The following is a 17,657-nucleotide window of genomic DNA, read 5'->3' as shown; positions in this document are numbered from 1 at the left end:
AAACCTGAAAGTTCTTACAAATCCATGAAATGTGATTTTTATTATAACTTTCTGTATCTTCCCCAACCACATTCCCCTGTAACAACCTAATCTTAGTTAATTCTTATTTAATCTGGATTTATAGACACAGTTTATTACTACATAATTCTAACTGGAACACGGAACTGCTTAGAATATAGTGTTTGAAGCATTTTTAATGAAATTCATTCATTTATTTAATAAATATTTATTGAGGATTATACTAGGCAAAAAGGATAAAACAGTTAACTAGGACACACGGTCCCTGCCTCAAAGAGCTTATCAGTCTAGAAGGGAAGGCAGACAATTAGGCATTTATAATATAAGGCAGTAAATACCAGAACACACGTAAGAAGGACAACTAACCAGAAAAAACTTCCAAGTGGAAGTGACATCTAATATAAGCGGGCTTTGATGGAGGTGAGGACTACATTTCTAGGCAGAGGAAAAGCTATCTGGGAAAGGCCGGAAAACAGATGTGTGCAAGTGAAGAGTGGCCAGAAACGAGGCCAGGACATAAGTAGGAACTAAGCACATAAAGGCATTTGGAGTGTCTCTGGGGAGCAATCAGAAGGTACCCTAGGGAATTAAGCAAGGGATCGTCCTATCAGATGTTGCTTTAGGAATAATGCTCTGACTAGGGAGAAGGGATTGAAAGAGGGATAGGACACCAGGCAGCGGGGCCAGTTAGGAGGCTGTTAGAACATCCAGGTAGAATGGGATCGTAGCCTGAATCAGGGAAGTGGAAGTGGGGATGAAGGAAAATGGGCACAAATTTATGACATGGTGAGTTAGCGGATGCGGTGGCCATTCAGTGAGCTGCAAAGCCTCTCAAACTTGACTCAGCAGATAAATCACTTGAGGACACAGACCCTGACCCATCCCATCTGGGATGGGACCAGGGCTCCGCATTTCTGACAGCTCCCAGGTGCCTGCAGCACAGTGGGAACATCAAGGAGCAGAAAACAGAAGAGGAGGAAGAAAAGAAAAAAGAGATGTAACGCACTGAAATCCATATGGTACATTCAAGTGGCGCTCTCCTCCTGTAGGCAGTTAGAGACACGAGTCTGACACGCAGACAAGAGCTGGGCTGGGAGCAGAGGTTTGAGTCACCAGTAAAAATATTGTGGAAGTTGCCGCCACCCCCTCTCCTGTTTTAAATGCTATAGTGGGGTTGGAAGCCAGATGGCAGTGGGTTCAGAAGTGAAAGGTACAGCGGTGGAGACATGGACTCAGAAAATTCAGTTGTAAAGGGACAGAGAAGCATAGAGCCATAGCTAGATGACAGGGTAAGGTTGAGAAAGGATTTTTTTTTTTTTAAGATAAGACTGACTTGAACATGCTTAAACGCTGTTAGACCCAGCTGTCCGTCAATAGGCCCTTAGGACGATCAGTCGGGCTTCCTGTCTGACAGTTCCACATCATCACCAAACATTCTGTATTGGACTAATAATTTTCCTGTTAGCTTTGACAGCGATATTATAACTGGAGTCTCCTACAGACACAATAACAGAACGTGAAGAAGGCAACTCTGCCTAGGATCTACCTACTACCTACTCACCTTATTCTAAGGCTCTCTCTAAAAGCCTTATACTGAAGAATGCTTTCCTTTCATTTTCACCACCAACAGTTTTATTTTTCGTATTACTATTATATATCATATTACAATTTATATGCCCTTGGAGCAAACCTGACATAAGCAATTAAAAGACGGCACCCAGGGGCGGCTGTGTGACTCATTGGGTTAAGCATCTAACTCTTGATCTTAGCTCAGGTCTTGATTTCAGGGTCATGGGTTCAAGCCCCATGTCGGGCTCCATGCTAGGCACGGATCTTATTTAAAAAAAAAAAAAAAAAAAAAAAAAAAAAAAAAAGACAGCACCCAAGGACTTAATCACTGAATACCACTGAGAATCGTAGAATGTATGAAAGTTTAGGAAGGATAAGGAAAAGTGGAAAACTACTTCACTAGGCATATGGAAATTAGGAGTTCTGCTGGCTGGCTGCCAGTGCTTAATGATTAAAGCCAGTATGCCAGAAACTCAGAACAGAAACCTAGAAAAGGTCAGTGCCCTCTTAGAGTTTATTACACTAACTACAAAATAGCAGTTTGCAAAGGCACAAATAAAGTGTGGAAGACTGAGATAAAGAATGAAACTTAGCAAGAAATGGGGAATAGAGGGACATAAAAAAGAATTGTTGAAGGCTTTGAAAAAAAAAGACAAGGATGAATGATAAGCAGAAGAACAGAAAAGGGATAGAGTGAATCCTAAAGGTTGACCTCATCACAGAGTATTTATATAAGAGATATGGAGCTGCAAGATAAGTTTGCTAAATACTTTGAGTAAGTTCACATCACGACACCAAAATTTCAATTAGCAATAATCGCGCCTCGGATAAACCTCATTGGCTACGATACTGCCACTGCGCAAAGCTACGACACCAAAATTTATGCAGGAGATGTCATTGTTATTTACAGTTCATTAAAAAAGAAAAAAAAAGGAAAAGGATAGCTATTTTGGGGAAAAAATGAATCGCACACTTGAAAGGACCTTGAAAGATATCTGATTCTTGACAAAGGAGTACAGCTGTCAGCCTCCAGCAGCACCTGCAGCATCTGTCTCAGACCTCTAGCCAAGGTCACACTCCTCCAGGGCATCACCCAGCCAGTAACTGAGCACCGCCGGGTTACCAAAGTCTGGCCCTGTGCACCTAACAAAAGCCTCCTCTTTGCCCTCTGCTCCCAAGCTCCCTTTTATGTGGCCCAGGACTCTGAGATCTCCCTAGCTCACACCTCCTATCACAGGGATCAGATCAGCATCCCTTTGCATAGGCTTTCTCCACCTAATCATGCCTCCTCAGCTTTTTAGCTCACACAGGCATTATGTTGCCTAACCCCCAGGAAATTTCATGAACTCCTAACTCTACCTCCACGGCTGTCTCCTGATGGATACAACTAATGTGAAGAACATACAATTCACATATGTGACAAAGGCAGAGTATACAAAGAATCTTCGAAATACAGTAAGACAACCCAATTTTTTTTTAGATGGACAAAGACTTCATTGACAAAGATATGCAAATGGTAAACAAGGCCAGGAAAAGATGGCCAATATCACAAGCCAGCTGAAAAATGCAAAGTAAAAGTACAGTCAGATACCGCAACACACCTGTCAGAACAGCTAATATTGAACAGATTGATAATTCCAAGTGCGAAAGAGGATGTGCAACAACTGATATTTGCATCCATTGCTGGTGGGAGTGTAAAATGGTACGATCACTTTGGAAACCAGCTCGGCAGTTTCTTATAAAGTTAAATTTGTATTTACCACATGACTCAACACTTCCAGACATTTACTCCAGAGAAATGAAAACTTGCACACAGAACAACTTGTACGTAAATGTTCACAGAAGCTTTATTGGCAATAGCCAAAATGGGAACGAACCCAAACAATAAGTGAATTACAGTATGTCCGTTCCAGGAAGAGTACCTAGCACTTAAAAAGAACAATGTAAGTCCAACCACGTGACTGAATCTCAAAAACACTGAGTCAAAGTGGCTTCTGCATCAAAGAAGTCAAATACTTAAAAGGGCATTTATGATTCCATTTCTATAAGGTTCTAACACTGGCAAAATTAATCTTGGGTGATAGAAATTGAATCAGAGGTGCATCAAGGAGGGAGGGACAGACTGCAAAGAAGTAAGAGGAAATTTCCTGGGGTGATGGAAATTTCTATACCTTGATTCAGTGGTGGTTACGCAGGTGTATATATCTGTTAAAACTCATCAAACTCTAGACACAAAATGTATGCATATTGCTACAAGTAAATTATACCTCAATAAAATTGATTCCTTAAAATATATTCCTGGCATGTGTAAATCCTTTATTAAATAAATACTAAGCAAATATATAAATACTATATCTAAGAGTATCTGTTGGTACTGCAAGTGGAATATTTATCTCATTTACATTTAGATGGTTATTGCTACAAAATAAAGAGGCTGTTGGTCTGTTTATTTTTCTTATAGCCAATGGCCTTATTCTGTTTTTTGACAGAAATCTTTTGGGTTTTATAGGCATATAATCATATAAACAGCAAAAAGAAATAACTTCATCTCTTATTGTCCAACATTTTATAGATTACTTTACCTCTCTTATTGCATTTACGAGTCTTCAAAATAATGTTGAATAATAACGGGCATCACCAGATGGCCTTTCTTTTCTCGACCGTCAAGGAAATCTCTGAGTGTTTACACTACTACTTGTGGTTGGATTTTTCGTAAACTGTTTATCAATTTGCAGTTTCTTTCCATTTCATTTTGTTAAATTTTTTCAAATGACTTTGCAGCTTAGATAACATACAGCTTTTCTCCTTTAAACTGTTGATTCAAAAAAAAAACTTGATTCCAATTAAATATACTTATATTTAATATTGCAATATATCTAATATTGCAATAGTTTGACTCCCTTGAATAAAACATCCTGAATTACTCTTTTGCTGTGGTACTGGATTCTCTTTTAAATACATATTCATAAGCTAACTTGACTTGGGAATTTTCTTATACTATCTTTATCAGGTTACTCTAAGGCTGGCTTCGTAAAATGATTTAGGGAGCTTCTTTGCCTTTACCCTAAAAAATATTTAATTATGTATTGTTCTTTTTGTTAAAGATTTGTTTATTTGAGAGAGAGTAAGGGAGGGAAGGGCAGAGGGAGAATCTCAAGCAGACTCCCCACTGAGTGTGGAGCCCATCTTGGGGCTCGATTTCAAGACCCTGAGATCATGAGCTCAGCCAAAGTCAGAGGCTTAACCAACTGAGCCATCCAGTTGCCCCATCCATTGTTCTTTAAAGATTAAAAAGGATTTAAATGATTTACTTGTGTGTCAAGTCTTCATGCTATTTTTTATAATGGATATTTAATCTTTAATTTTTCTAGGGCAATTAGTTTCTGTTTTTTGTTTATTGAGTCGGTTTTATTAGAAAGTCATTCACATCTCCTAGGTTTTCAAATGTGTGGCTTTTGAATTTCCCTATAGTACTCGAATTTATTTCTCTATCATTACCTTCTTTCTCATTTCTACCTTGTATAATTTTGTTCTTTTTTTTTTTTAATCAAGGTCAAAAGAGGATTACCTAGGACACCTGGCTGGCCTCATTTGGCAAAGCATGTGAACCCTAATCTCAAAGTCAGGAGTCTGAGCCCCACATTGGGCATGTCTTATTTAAAAAATAAAAAGTAAAAAATAATACACTCACACACATATGGGGCCCCTGGCTGGCTCAGTTGCTGAAGCATGTGACTCCTGATCTCGGGGTAGTGAGTTCAAGTCCCATGCTGGGTGTAGAGCATACTTTAAAAAAAAGAAGGGGCACCTGGGTGGCTCAGTGGGTTAAGCCTCTGCCTTCAGCTCCAGTCATTATCTCAGGATCCTGGGATCAAGCCCTTCACTGGGTTCTCTGCTCCGCCGGGAGCCTGCTTCCCCCTCTCTCTGCCTGCCTCTCTACCTACTTGTGATCTCTCTCTGTCAAATAAATAAATAAAATCTTTAAAAAAGAAGAAGAAGAAGAAAGGAATCATCTATCTTAATGGTCTCTTCAAAGAACTAGCTTTAGGATTTATTTATGTGAGTTCGGGGATTTTTCTATTTTATTAATTTCAATGATATTTTTATTGCTTCTCTTACTACCATTTCGTTGCCAATTAAAATACATGATAAGTTTATGTATTTTTTCTTTTTTCTTAAATTATAATGACATTTAAGCCTATAGTATTGCCTCAGTACAACTTTCATTTGGTCCCATGTTTTCTGGTAGGAAGTGTTCATATTTTAATTGTTTATTGTATATCATTTTAATTTTTATTTCCTTTTTGATTCAAAAGGAAATAAAGTGATTCTAATGCCCCCTGTAATAGTTTAAATTATTGGAGTCTTTTACTATTTATTACTAATTTTGTAGGATTATGATCAGAGATTATGACTTGTAAAATGTCTGAGTTTTTAAGTTTATTAAGATTGTTTTATGTGGCTAAGTGTTTTTATACATAGTCCACGGACCTGTAGGTATACACACACACACACACACACACACACACACACTATATATATATAATATATATACTACATATGTACTATATGTTGTAATTACTATATATTTGATGCAAAATTCTAAGCATTTATAAAATTATCAACTAAATCGCCCACCCACCCTCACACACACGATCATGGTTCCCCTTACTTATTTTTTCATAGCATATATCCTTTATGCTCTTGTAACAAACTATGTAATTTACTTATACAGTGCTTACTGTTTATCCTGTCAATTCTACATGACTGTAAGACGGAGCAGAGCCGCTAAGTTTTAGCTGCCGCTCACTGATGTATCCCAAAAGCTACAACGGAGCCTGGCACCAGAAACTAAAATACATAAATCATCATGATCACACAAAAAGCAAAATAGCAATACGACTGGTGTCCGTTCATTCACGACCATCTGTTTCGACATCTGCCACGTGTCAGAACCACGCAGGTGCTACATATATGTAAACAGACAAGTCCCCGTCCTCACCCAGCCTATAGGGCATCCGAAAAGGAACGGGAGCCGGGACACCGCGAATCCACGAGAAATGGATTCTTCTCGTAAATGTATTCTGTGTGTGTACTGATCTCAAAATGGCCGCAGTGGCCACCTTTTCGACTCTTCTTGTGCTCTGCTTCTCACAGTTAAAAAGCATCGGCTGTCAAATCCATAAAATGTATTGAGGGGGGCTTCTAAAAGAGACAGCGACCTTGGCCGGTAATCGCCCATCCCCTGAACGACCTGGAATGGCTTTCCCAAGGCACCGGGCTCCAAACCCCACAACACTGCAGAGACCGCGGCGGGGATGCAAAGTGCTTCACTGAGCGTTCCGGCTGCCCTCCGCAGAGCTCAAGCTCGGACGGACCCAGCGAGGAAGCCACCCGCCTCGCCCACAACAGGCACTCGCCGCCACACTGGGTCCACGGAGGGAGCCCCACACACCAGCGAGGAAGAGCCGCGACCGAGCCTAACCGGCAACACGGGTAACACCGGCATCACCCGCATCACACACGCATGCGCAGTAGCAGACGCCGGGCGAGCCCGACTCGCAGCCCTCGCCCCGCCCCTCGGACCGGAAGAAGTTGATGATGCTTCCGGCGCCCAGCCGCCCTGTGGTTGCCTCGGTGATGTCGTGGGTTCAAAGGGCTCACTTGGTCGGGGGTCCCGGAGAGGAGGGGGACGTGTTTGACGAGGAAGCGGACGAGTCGCTCCTGGTGCAGCGGGAATGGCGGAGCCACATGCAGAGACGAGTCAAAGTAAAGCTGCGCGGCGGGTGCGGGGGACATATGCCGGATTGCGGGGAGAGGGACACGGAGCTGTCGGGAGTCAGGGTCGCGAGAGGAGAGGACAGCGTGGTCTCAGCCTGGCCCGGCGCTGCCCTTCCTCCCTCTGCCACCCAGATCCTGCTGGGATGTTCCGCTCTAAAGCGTGTGAAACCACGGGGCGCGTTAGACGCTGGGAACAGACAGAATGAAGCAGGTCTAGACTTTGAAGAGATTGCAGTTTGACGAGGATCGCAGAGAGGCTGGGGGAGAAACATAGACCCAGACTATACCAACTATGGCTGTCGAAGGACATGTGCACATGCGTGCTTGAATGAGTGAAGACCCTGAAGTTAGGAATGGCATTAATCGAGACTTAGGGGAAAAATGAACTTAGGAATGTCGAAGAGCAATAAAGGAAAGCCACTGTGGAATACTGGCGGCTAGGTGAAGGAACGCCGGAGTCGGTTTTTTATTTGTTAGGTGTGAGTTACCCATATCTACTGTGTCTCACTGTTCATTGGAACTAAGCTTAATACCACACACTCAGTTTCCAGCTGGAGCGCTCAGAGCTGAGTTCACATGGTGAGGTCCGCTTCCACCTAGAATCCTTGCCAACCTAATATTGCCCCTGATCCGCCCTTGTTTGCTTCAGTAAAATGTTTGCTTAGCCCAACAACCGCGCAATCAGTTTCAGAAACGCTTTATGTGAGGCGGGGGTTAGACCAGTAAGCCGCCATCATCTTTGAGTGCTGTGGCGCCATCGGAGATGCAGGACAAAATCCCTACTGACAGAAAATTCGCAGTTTATTTGAATTTAGGTATCAAGCAAAATTTCTAAAACCACACTTCCCATCTTTTTTGCTAACACAGTTTCCTCTTTCCCTGCTTGAGCTGATTATTGAAGACCTTGGTTAACCTATTTACTGCCCTGCCTTCTCTCCCACCCACCTCAGTCAGTGTTGCCCAGGGGCCAGACATGCAACTCCCTCTGTATCCTTTCCGTGAAGGCATTGTTAACACAAGGTTTTTAAAGCTGTATAAGAATCAGTATTTATTTGTGCCAAATAAGTCGACTTCAAAGGCGGGATATGCCAATTATAAACCTTTACGAGAGGCATAGTCTGCTTTGGTTGTGTGTGTCATCTGCTGTAGAACCATTATGTTAACTAGTAAGTAGCAAAGGCCTATTTCATCAACTTTCCAAGTTGGCTCTATGACTTTCTAGAAAAACCTACAGTGGTTTACCTGGTGTTCATTACAGCTGCAGCTCTTCATTACTTATTTTTAGGAAGGCTATAGAGATGGAATAGATGCCGGCAAAGCAGTTACTCTTCAACAAGGCTTCAACCAAGGTTACAAGGAAGGTGCCGAAATCATTATAAACTATGGACAACTCCGAGGAACGTTGAGGTAATTTTTAAAACTTAAATGCTGAGTCATTTTAACCCCAGTACTACCGGAGGATGTTTTAAAAGTAGTACGTAAAAATAAAGCATTTATACTGAAGTACTTTTTCTAGTGTTAAATCCACAAAAGAGTACTGCGGAGCACAGAATAATATTGCCTTCAAAAAGTCAAAATCATAAGTTCATCTACTTTAATATGTGAACTTTAACAAGTTCACCCACTTTAATAAAGGACAACAATAAAGGTATTGTCCTTTATTGCAAAGAAATGCTAGGAAGGTGTATATCTTTTGCTGCCTGAACTACCACTAATCTGTATCTCAAAGTAATTTAAAAGATCTTCAGGTTTTGAATAAAGCTTTTAATCTTGCACATGTGACAGAACACAGTATAACAGACTTCTAGACTAGAAATGATGAAAATTATAACTGGTAATAGAGAGAAAAATGATTCCATTTACTTTAGTGCTGGACATTGAATACCTGTCAAGATTCCATAGTAATAATGGCATATATCAGAGCCAAGTGGTCAAATGACGGAAAGAGCTAGGAGTATGACAGACTTGTCATCTTTGACACTTTGACACTAAAAGGTATGACACATACCTTTTAAATTGTCCTCTGTAGAAAACAAACAAAACATAAAATGGTTCAAAGAATCACTAATTTTAAAAAGGGTAGGAAATAAAAGTTATCAAAACAAAAAAATTCATTGTTTGAGGTTTTAGAAAATTCAGCTGTCAGAAATCAGAATTTATAAGTCTCCAGTAGGAAAATGATCAAGTATTCATTTTACATCAAGTTAAATCTTCTACAAGCTCAGAAAGTTTATTACTAAATCTTGTATATCACTTGATTCCATTTTTAAAACATGATTATTCTTCAGTGCGCCTGGGGGGCTGGGTCAGTTAAGCGTCTAACTCTTGATTTCTGCTCAGGTCATGATCTCAGGGTTGTGAGACTGAGCCCCAAGTCAGGGTGGACCCTGGGCATGGAGCCTGCTTAGGATTCTCACTCTCCCTCTCTTTCTGCCTCTCCTCCCCACCTCTCTCTCCCTCTCTTTAAAAAAAAAAAAGACAGGATTACTTTTCTCAGTAACCATTATTTTATGTCATGGTTACCTGAACAGTCTGAAATGTCAGAAAACAAAAGTGTTATCTGTAGTAGAAATAGGCTAGAAGAATTCTTACCTTTTTTTTTTTTTAAGATTTTATTTATTTGTCAGAGAGAGCACGTGCACAAGCAGGAACAGCAGGCAGATGGAGAACGATGTGGGACTTGATCCCAGGACACTGGGATCACGACCTAGGCCAAAGACATATGCTCAACCGACTGAGCCATCCAGGTGTCCCACATTCTTACCTTCTCTAAGAAGATGATTAGTTAATTCAACAGTGATTATAACAAAGTCAGGAAAGTTGCCTCAGAACTTTTTTTCTACCCTTTAGTTTTGATGGCAAGTAACTATATGCTTAGAGCAGTTGTTTTCAATGTTGGCTGCACCTTGATATCAGCTGGGAAGCTTTAAAAAATAAAAACCCCAGAGATTCTGATTTCATTGGTCTGGGATGTGACCTAGGCCTTGACAGTTTTAAGAGCCGCCCAGGTGATTCCAATGTACATCCAAGTCTGAGAATCACTAGTCCGGAAGCCGTGTGATGTCCTTCAAGGAGAAACTGATTTTAGTGATCTCTTCCTCTGAGTTGCATCCCTCTTCAGCGAAAGCTACACAGTCATAAAGAAAAAATCTAAAATCAAGAAAAGTGGATGTGGAGTTGTGAAGAAGATGTTAGGAATTATAAGCAGTTTATATGATTACTTCCAGTTTAATTTTTTTTTTTAAGATTTTATTTATTTTGTTGACAGAGAGATCACAAGTAGGCAGAGAGAGAGGAGGAAGCAGGCTCCCTGCCGAGCAGAGAGCCCGATGCGGGACTCGATCCCAGGACCCTGAGATCATGACCTGAGCCGAAGGCAGAGGCTTAACCCACTGAGCCACCCAGGTGCCCCTCCAGTTTAATTTTTATCAAAAGATAAATCTTTATATACATTAAAAGCCATTTTAGCATCATTACTTTCCTGATTTTGACTTGCATTATTATTGAATCATTTTTGCATTGTGTTATCTGGAAAAGAAACGTGTAGGGTTTAGCATCAAAAATTTGAAAAGCCTGTGATTGTTTCATTTTTTTTCCTATTTAACTCTTGTTAATATTTTCATTCAGTGCCTTGCTCTCCTGGTGTCACCTTCATGATAATGGTTCGGCTCTGATCAGTAAAATAAATAATCTTCTGGATGCAGTTGGCCAGTGTGAAGATTATGTGCTCAAACATCTAAAATCAATCACTTCCCCGCCCCACGTTGTAGATTTATTGGACTCTATTGAGGATATGGACCTTTGTCACGTAGCTCCAGCCGAGAAAAAGATGGATGAAGCTACTGATGAAAGACTCTGTGAAAATAACGCTGAGCTTCACAAAAACTGCAGCAAGAGCCTTAGTGAGGCAGGTTGTTCCTCTTTAGAATGTTGTGGAATGCAGGACTGTGAACATTCTGAAAACCCAAGCCTCACTTGGATTTTAGAACAGACAGCCGGTTTAGTAAAACAGCTGGGAATGTCACTCGACATATTACAGCACCTCAAACAACTATAAAAATTCTCTTCACTTTTTTGATGAAAGTAATGTTCATAACATGTCTTAGAACATTTTGTTTTTTAACAAACTAACCAAAATTTGTACCAGTTTCTACGTTGAACACATCATTTGTAGGTTATCCTTCATGGAAATGTGCAATATCTTCAAAATTAACACTATTAAATGTAATAAGAGCTTTTTTCTTTGCCACTGGTAATTTTTATGTCATTTAAGATATGCTCAGAGACTCGAGTTGCCATTGTCATTTTCAAGTTTCTGATCAAAATCAAGCATTTTTCAGACTCCTTAGCAAATGTGAAAAAGAATCAAACACATTTTGTAAGGACCTAACCCTGCTTTCCTGATTTAGTCACCATCAAGCGGTTAGGGCCTTACCACCAACTAATCAGACCAAAGTTACCATAAATAATCTAGTGGAGGGGCACCTGGGTGGCTCAGTGGGTTAGGCCGCTGCCTTCGGCTCAGGTCATGATCTCAGGGTCCTGGGATCGGGCCCCGCATCGGGCTCTCTGCTCGGCGGGGAGCCTGCTTCCCTCTCTCTCTCTGCCTGCTTGTGATCTCTGTCTGTCAGATAAATAAATAAAATCTTAAAAAAATAATAATAATCTAGTGGATAACATTGTAAATAGACACACGTAAGTATATAGAAATATATATACTGAAATTAAGAGGCTATAAGTGTAAGAAACTGAAGAAATGTTTATACTGATGATTAAAAGCAAAATATTAAAATTCATTTTTGTTTTTGTTTTGCTTTTTTATTCTCACGTAATCTCCACACCCAGCACCCGCTGGAGCTCACAGCCCCCAGATCAAGAGCCACTTGCTTCTCCAACTGAGCCAACCAGGCGCCCCATAAAATTCATTTTCGTTTTATGTTAAAAACAAGGACATACAATTCCATGGGAAGTAAAAAATACCTTTCATGCTCAAGTACCTGGTTTTTCCACATAGTAAGGAGTTAGTAGTGGTTCTAACAATGTGCCAGGTTATTTCTAAGCGAGTTTTGTTTCACGTATTCAAATAGGAATAAACACTGGAACCACTGACTTCTCTATTACCTTGTAGCAATATTCTTAGTCTAGCACAGACAAGATGAAGATTCAAGCTTTTGCTCCAGCACCTAAGCAGATGAGAACAGGAAAGGATTTTTCAGCACCTTCTTGGCTAAAATACAAAGTTGTATGAGGTGCCTTCTTTTCTCTAAAAGATAGACCTACTCAGATAGAGAATAGAAAATAAGTCTTTCCAGAGATTGATAAAATGTTCTACTGTGATCTCACAACCTCCTTCAAGCTCATAGAACATTGAAAGGTAAGCCTGGCTGGCTCTGTTGGAGCATCCGACTCTGGATCTCAGGGTTGTGAGTTCCAGCCCCACCTTGGATATAGACATTGCTTAAAAATAAAATATTAAAAAAAAAAAAAGTTCAAAGTTCACAGAACATTAAGAAATTAAGCAACAAATTTGAAGTCAGAGTTCCTATCCTGGGGCGCCGGCTGACTCAGTCAGAAAAGCATGTGGTTCTTGGTCTTCAAGCCCCGCACTGGATTTAGAGATTATTTAAAATCTTTAAAAATAAGACCATATACTGTTTGAGGATTTCTAAAACATGTTGAAGATATCAAGTGACACTTGACAGCTACTTTAAAAAAAGTTCTTAGGGGCACCTGGATGACTCGGTTGAGCGTCTCTTAGTTTCAGCTCAGGTCATGATCTCCGGGATCGTGGGATCGAGCCCCACGTTGGGCTCCCTGCTCAACGGGGAGTCTGCTTCTCCCTCTCACTCTGCTTTGGTGCTCTCCTCTCTCCCTCTCTCAAATAACACTTTAAAAAATAATAAATCTTTTTTTTAAGTGTTTATATCTCTCTAGGTATAAACATTAATTCAGATATTTACTAATCTCTCTCTCTATATATATATGGATATTATGCACAGACTCTAAAATCTTTAAAAAGTGTTGTTCTGCCCTGCATATCAGATATGAAATCTCCATCTCTAATGATGCATCTCAAAAAAGTCACACCCTGAATGGAAATTTCACCAGTGCAGTAAATCTTGAGATTTTATTTGGGCTCACCCTGCTAAGATTCTCCGAAGGTAATACTCCTTGCCACCACTGATAATATGGTGTTTTTGTGCAGATGTTCATAGAGAAGTAAATCAAAAAGAATTAGCCGAGCTGATGAAGCAATTTGGTCAAAAACATCTTTTAAACTTGCTTTGCCTTTTTTTTTTTAAAGATTTTATTTATTTGACAGAGAGAGAGAAATCGCAAGTAGGTAGAGAGGCAGGCAGAGAGAAAGAGGGGAGGAAGCAGGTTCCCTGCAGAGCAGAGAGCCCGATGTGGGGCTCGATCCCAGGACCCTGGGATCATGACCTGAGCAGAAGGCAGAGGCTTTAACCCACTGAGCCACCCAGGTGCCCCTTGCTTTGCCTTTTAAAGAAGTTTATGGATGCAGAGGAATGTTAATGGTACACCCATTACACCTGTGTCTAATGAACAGAGCCTCTGTTTTACCTTTATGGTCATCTAGGGCCTTTTCATGGTAACAGCCAGCAGGCCTATAGCATGAGTCAGGACAAGAAGCACGTGGCAAGCACGGTTTCTTTTCCTCACTCCTGCTGGTTCTAGAACAGAAGGTTAAAGCAAGACTGTCCCAAAGCAGGCACAGCCAGAGTTTTAAGGCCCAGAACCCATACATGAGGCCCGAGTGGCATGGCTTCCTTACAAACAGAATTTTCACCTTAAATAATTTCTAGTTACTGAAATCCCTAGACCATTTTTGTTTCAATGGGAGAAAGAGTCCACAATACCCTGCTTTTTGGCTATCTCAGTTGCTAGAGCTGCTGAGGCCAGGAAAATGTGTGTGAAAGACAACAGGAAGTGGGCAGCTGAATTTACCCTACCTGCATCCTTATCTCATTTATATCCTTAGCCCTGCTTATGAACTGCTTTTGTGGTAAACCCAAATAAGAGCCTTGAACCAAGTCCAAGTTGGGACTCTCACCCACCTTCAAACTAAAGATGAAGGTTTGTGTTCCAGTCCAAGATAGAGAGGCATAGAGATAATATAGGAAAAGGCCTTATTTTAAAAATCTTTCTAATTTCAATCAAATAAAAATGAAAATCTTACTAATTCCAGACCAGTGGATGAAGTAAATGTAATATGTCGTGCTAATAAACTACCGGTCAGACTTCTGGCTCGACAGAACTTCTCAACTCTCCATCCTGGTGGTACTTGACCCACAGTCGGCCTTTCTTGCTTCGGCTGTCATCGCCTCTTCCCGACAAACTCCCCACAAGAGGAGTCTGCTGTCACTCTCAGATTGCTTTCTGCTCATTCACTCCTCAGCATCAAACTGCTTCTTGTTAAGGTCACCTGTGGCTGAGGTCCCACAGCGGCCCCTCCCTGACTTGTCTCCCCTGTCACCGGACATGGTGACCATCCCCGACTTTTTATGGTCCCTCTGCTTGCCTTCTGCAGCGGCACGTCTTCTTCTCCTGCTTACCCTGGTCTCTCACTCTGTCCTATCATTCTGCCAAGTCTCCCCTTCTCTGCTTGCGGGAGGCTATGATACTTCCATCCTTGGACCTCTTTCTGTTTTTATACTCTAACCAGATCGTCTCACTTGATCCCACAGTTTCAAATACACTGACTATCCCAAAGCTGATGTTCCCACCCCTCTTTTTCTCCCAAGCTCTAGATCCATATTTCCAATGGCAATTTCTCCTGCCTGTCTCCCGGCGTAGCTGCACAGCATGTCTAAAACTGTCCTCATTTCCATCTTCTCCCCTCCCACCCGCCCAAACTGCTGTGCCTTTTGCGCTGGCGATCTTCTCCTGTCATCTCTGTTCACTCAAAGCCAGGAATCTTTTCTTTTAAGATATAATTGATACATAAACACTATATTAGTTTCAGGTGGCCGGTATAATTATTTGATATTTGTGTATGTTGCAGAGTGGTCACCACAATGAGCTAATTAACATCCATCACCACAAACAGTTATGATTTTTTTTCTTATAATGAGAACTTTGGAAATCTAATCTTAGCAACTTTCAAATATACAATGCAGAATTATTAACTGTAGTTACCATGCTGCACATCACATCCCCATGACATTTATTTTATAGTTTGTAAAAGCTAGAAACATTTAAGTCTTTCTTTGCTTTTCCTTTGCTATCTGACCCTACTTCCACTGGGGAGTTTATCCGTCTTACTTTAAAACATGCCTTGAGGGGAACCTGGGTGGCTCAGTGGGTTAAGTCTCTGCCTTCGGCTCAGGTCATGACCCCAGGGTTCTGGGATAGAGCCCCGCATCGGGCTGTCTGCTCAGCGGGGAGCCTGCTTCTCCCTCTCCCTCTCTCCACCTCCTCTCCCCAATCGTGCTCTTTTTCTCTCAAATAAATAAAATCTTTTTTTAAAAAATGCCTTGAATCTGGTCCCCTTTCATTTTAAACATTTTTTTTAATTTATTTATTTGAGAGAAGAGAGAGACAGTGAGAGAGAGCATGAGCGAGGAGAAGGTCAGAGGGAGAAGCAGACTCCCCGTGGAGCTGGGAGCCCGATGCGGGACTCGATCCTGGGACTCCAGGATCATGACCTGAGCTGAAGGCAGTCGCTTAACCAACTGAGCCACCCAGGCGCCCTGGTCCCCTTTCATTTTAATCGCCAGATTTTTTTTTTAAAGATTTTATTTATTTAGGGGAGCCTGGGTGGCTCAGTGGGTTAAAGCCTCTGCCTTCGGCTCAGGTCATGATCCCAGGGTCCTGGGATCCAGCCCCACATCGGGCTCTCTGCTCAGTGGGGAGCCTGCTTCCCCCTCTCTCTCTGCCTGCCTCTCTGCCTACTTGTGATCTCTGTCTGTCAAATGAATAAATAAAATCTTAAAAAAAAAAATACTCCATGCTTTATGGACAGTTACAAGCTTCTAATTTTGTTCCTTGCTGACTCTTCTTCCCAGAATATATTATTCCACATCCTTCCTTCCCAGCAAATTCCTACTTACCCTTCAATACCGCCTCAAATTTCAACTTCCTCAGGCAGAGTTAGTTGTTCTCCCCAGTATTCCCTCTGCATCATTTTGACTCTCGGTCTTCAGATTTATTCAGGAAATCGCCTTATTCATTGTTACGTCCCAGCAGTGCCCATACTTAGGTGGTGCCTGATTAGAGAACAAGTGAATCAACTAGACAAAATGAAAATAAGCCCAGAAATTTAGGATTAAAAATACATCATGTTCTTTTGTCTTTAAAAGGGAAAAGGAACCTTTGTATTTAACTTGAAGAAAAAAAATTTACTTTCATTTTGCACGTTAATAAAATCCACATACCCAAATTGTGTCATCGTCTTATACCAGGCTAACAGTAGCATTAGACACTACTACTCACCGGGGCACCTGGGTGGCTCAGTCAGCTGAGCGTCCAACTCTTGATTTTGGCTCAGGTTGTGATATCAGGGTCATGATCTCAGGGTCATGATCTCAACGTCGTGAGATCAGGCCCCACGAGGGCTCCGCACTCAGCGGGGAGTCTGCTTGGGATTCTCTCTCCTTCTGCCTCCCCCTCCCAACAAAGTAAGTAAATCTTTGAAAAAAAAAAAAAAAGCAATACTACTCACCATTTGAAATTGCACTAATGAATAAAATTACAGCATAATTTTTAAAGATACAAAATTATGTTTGGAGTTCAGTTTCAGCTATTAAGCAAGAAGGGACTGAAGAACACCACAAGTGAAAAAACTGGAAAGAAAGAAAAATACTTGTTTCTAGCAGGATGCCTGGTGCCTAATCTCTGATAGCAGTAAGGAGCTGGAGGAAATGCAGGAGGGGGGGGGGTAATAGCTAAAAATACAGTGTTCATGATACACAAGCACCGTTCTGAAAACTTTGCATGTATTAATTCGCTCATTTCTCACAACAACCCCATGTGACCGAGCTATTAATTATCCCCATCCCAGCAATGTGGAACCAGGACACTGAGAAGACCAAGTAACTCTTCCAATTCGCCGTTACGTATATGGCTCAGATGAGATGTAAATCAAGGAGAATCTAACTCCAGATTCTGTGCTCAGGGTAGTTGTGTACTGAGTAATAGCCCAGTAGCAGGGGCTGCGTTCAGTAGAGGGTCTATGAACTGCATTTTGTCTTCATTATTCATTTCTACTTCTCTGCATTTTTCAAATCATCTCGAGTATTATTTTCTAATAAAATGTTAATAATAATCAG

General features: G+C 41.2%; 1 protein-coding gene, 1 long non-coding RNA gene and 1 pseudogene across 3 annotated transcripts; 1 reads left to right on the top strand and 2 right to left on the bottom strand.

Moving 5' to 3' along the window:
* Positions 1 to 2,290: 2,290 nt before the first annotated feature.
* LOC125081474 (uncharacterized) lies at positions 2,291 to 2,454 on the bottom strand (annotated as a pseudogene).
* Positions 2,455 to 7,130: 4,676 nt separating this feature from the next.
* YAE1 (YAE1 maturation factor of ABCE1) lies at positions 7,131 to 11,606 on the top strand. Of its 2 annotated transcripts, none has more exons than XM_047695743.1 (3): positions 7,131 to 7,356; positions 8,654 to 8,775; positions 10,996 to 11,606. In XM_047695743.1, exons 1-3 carry the CDS (start codon positions 7,186 to 7,188, stop codon positions 11,423 to 11,425), a joined length of 723 nt encoding a protein of 240 aa, XP_047551699.1. In that variant the 5' UTR covers positions 7,131 to 7,185; the 3' UTR covers positions 11,426 to 11,606. The 2 variants fall into 2 exon arrangements, with proteins under 2 accessions (XP_047551699.1, XP_047551700.1); XM_047695744.1 differs by having other exon boundaries at positions 7,240 to 7,373.
* On the bottom strand, positions 10,352 to 16,873 carry LOC125081199 (uncharacterized). The gene is made up of 3 exons (XR_007121608.1): positions 16,822 to 16,873; positions 16,440 to 16,595; positions 10,352 to 10,518 (listed from the first exon to the last, which is right to left on the bottom strand). It is a non-coding gene; the product is annotated as an uncharacterized LOC125081199 (long non-coding RNA).
* Between the last annotated feature and the right edge of the window lie 784 nt (positions 16,874 to 17,657).

The sequence above is a fragment of the Lutra lutra genome, chromosome 11, assembly GCF_902655055.1.
Source record: "Lutra lutra chromosome 11, mLutLut1.2, whole genome shotgun sequence".
In the NCBI taxonomy this organism is placed as follows: domain Eukaryota; kingdom Metazoa; phylum Chordata; class Mammalia; order Carnivora; family Mustelidae; genus Lutra; species Lutra lutra.
This window is presented reverse-complemented; position numbering and strand designations above follow the sequence as displayed.

Excerpts from the sequence above, each read along its gene's own strand:
- YAE1 (XM_047695743.1), top strand. The coding sequence starts at position 7,186 with ATGATGCTTCCGGCGCCCAGCCGCCCTGTGGTTGCCTCGGTGATGTCG. Across the intron at positions 7,357-8,653 it reads ACATGCAGAGACGAGTCAAA|GAAGGCTATAGAGATGGAAT; the intron begins GTAAAGCTGCGC and ends ACTTATTTTTAG. Across the intron at positions 8,776-10,995 it reads CAACTCCGAGGAACGTTGAG|TGCCTTGCTCTCCTGGTGTC; the intron begins GTAATTTTTAAA and ends ATTTTCATTCAG.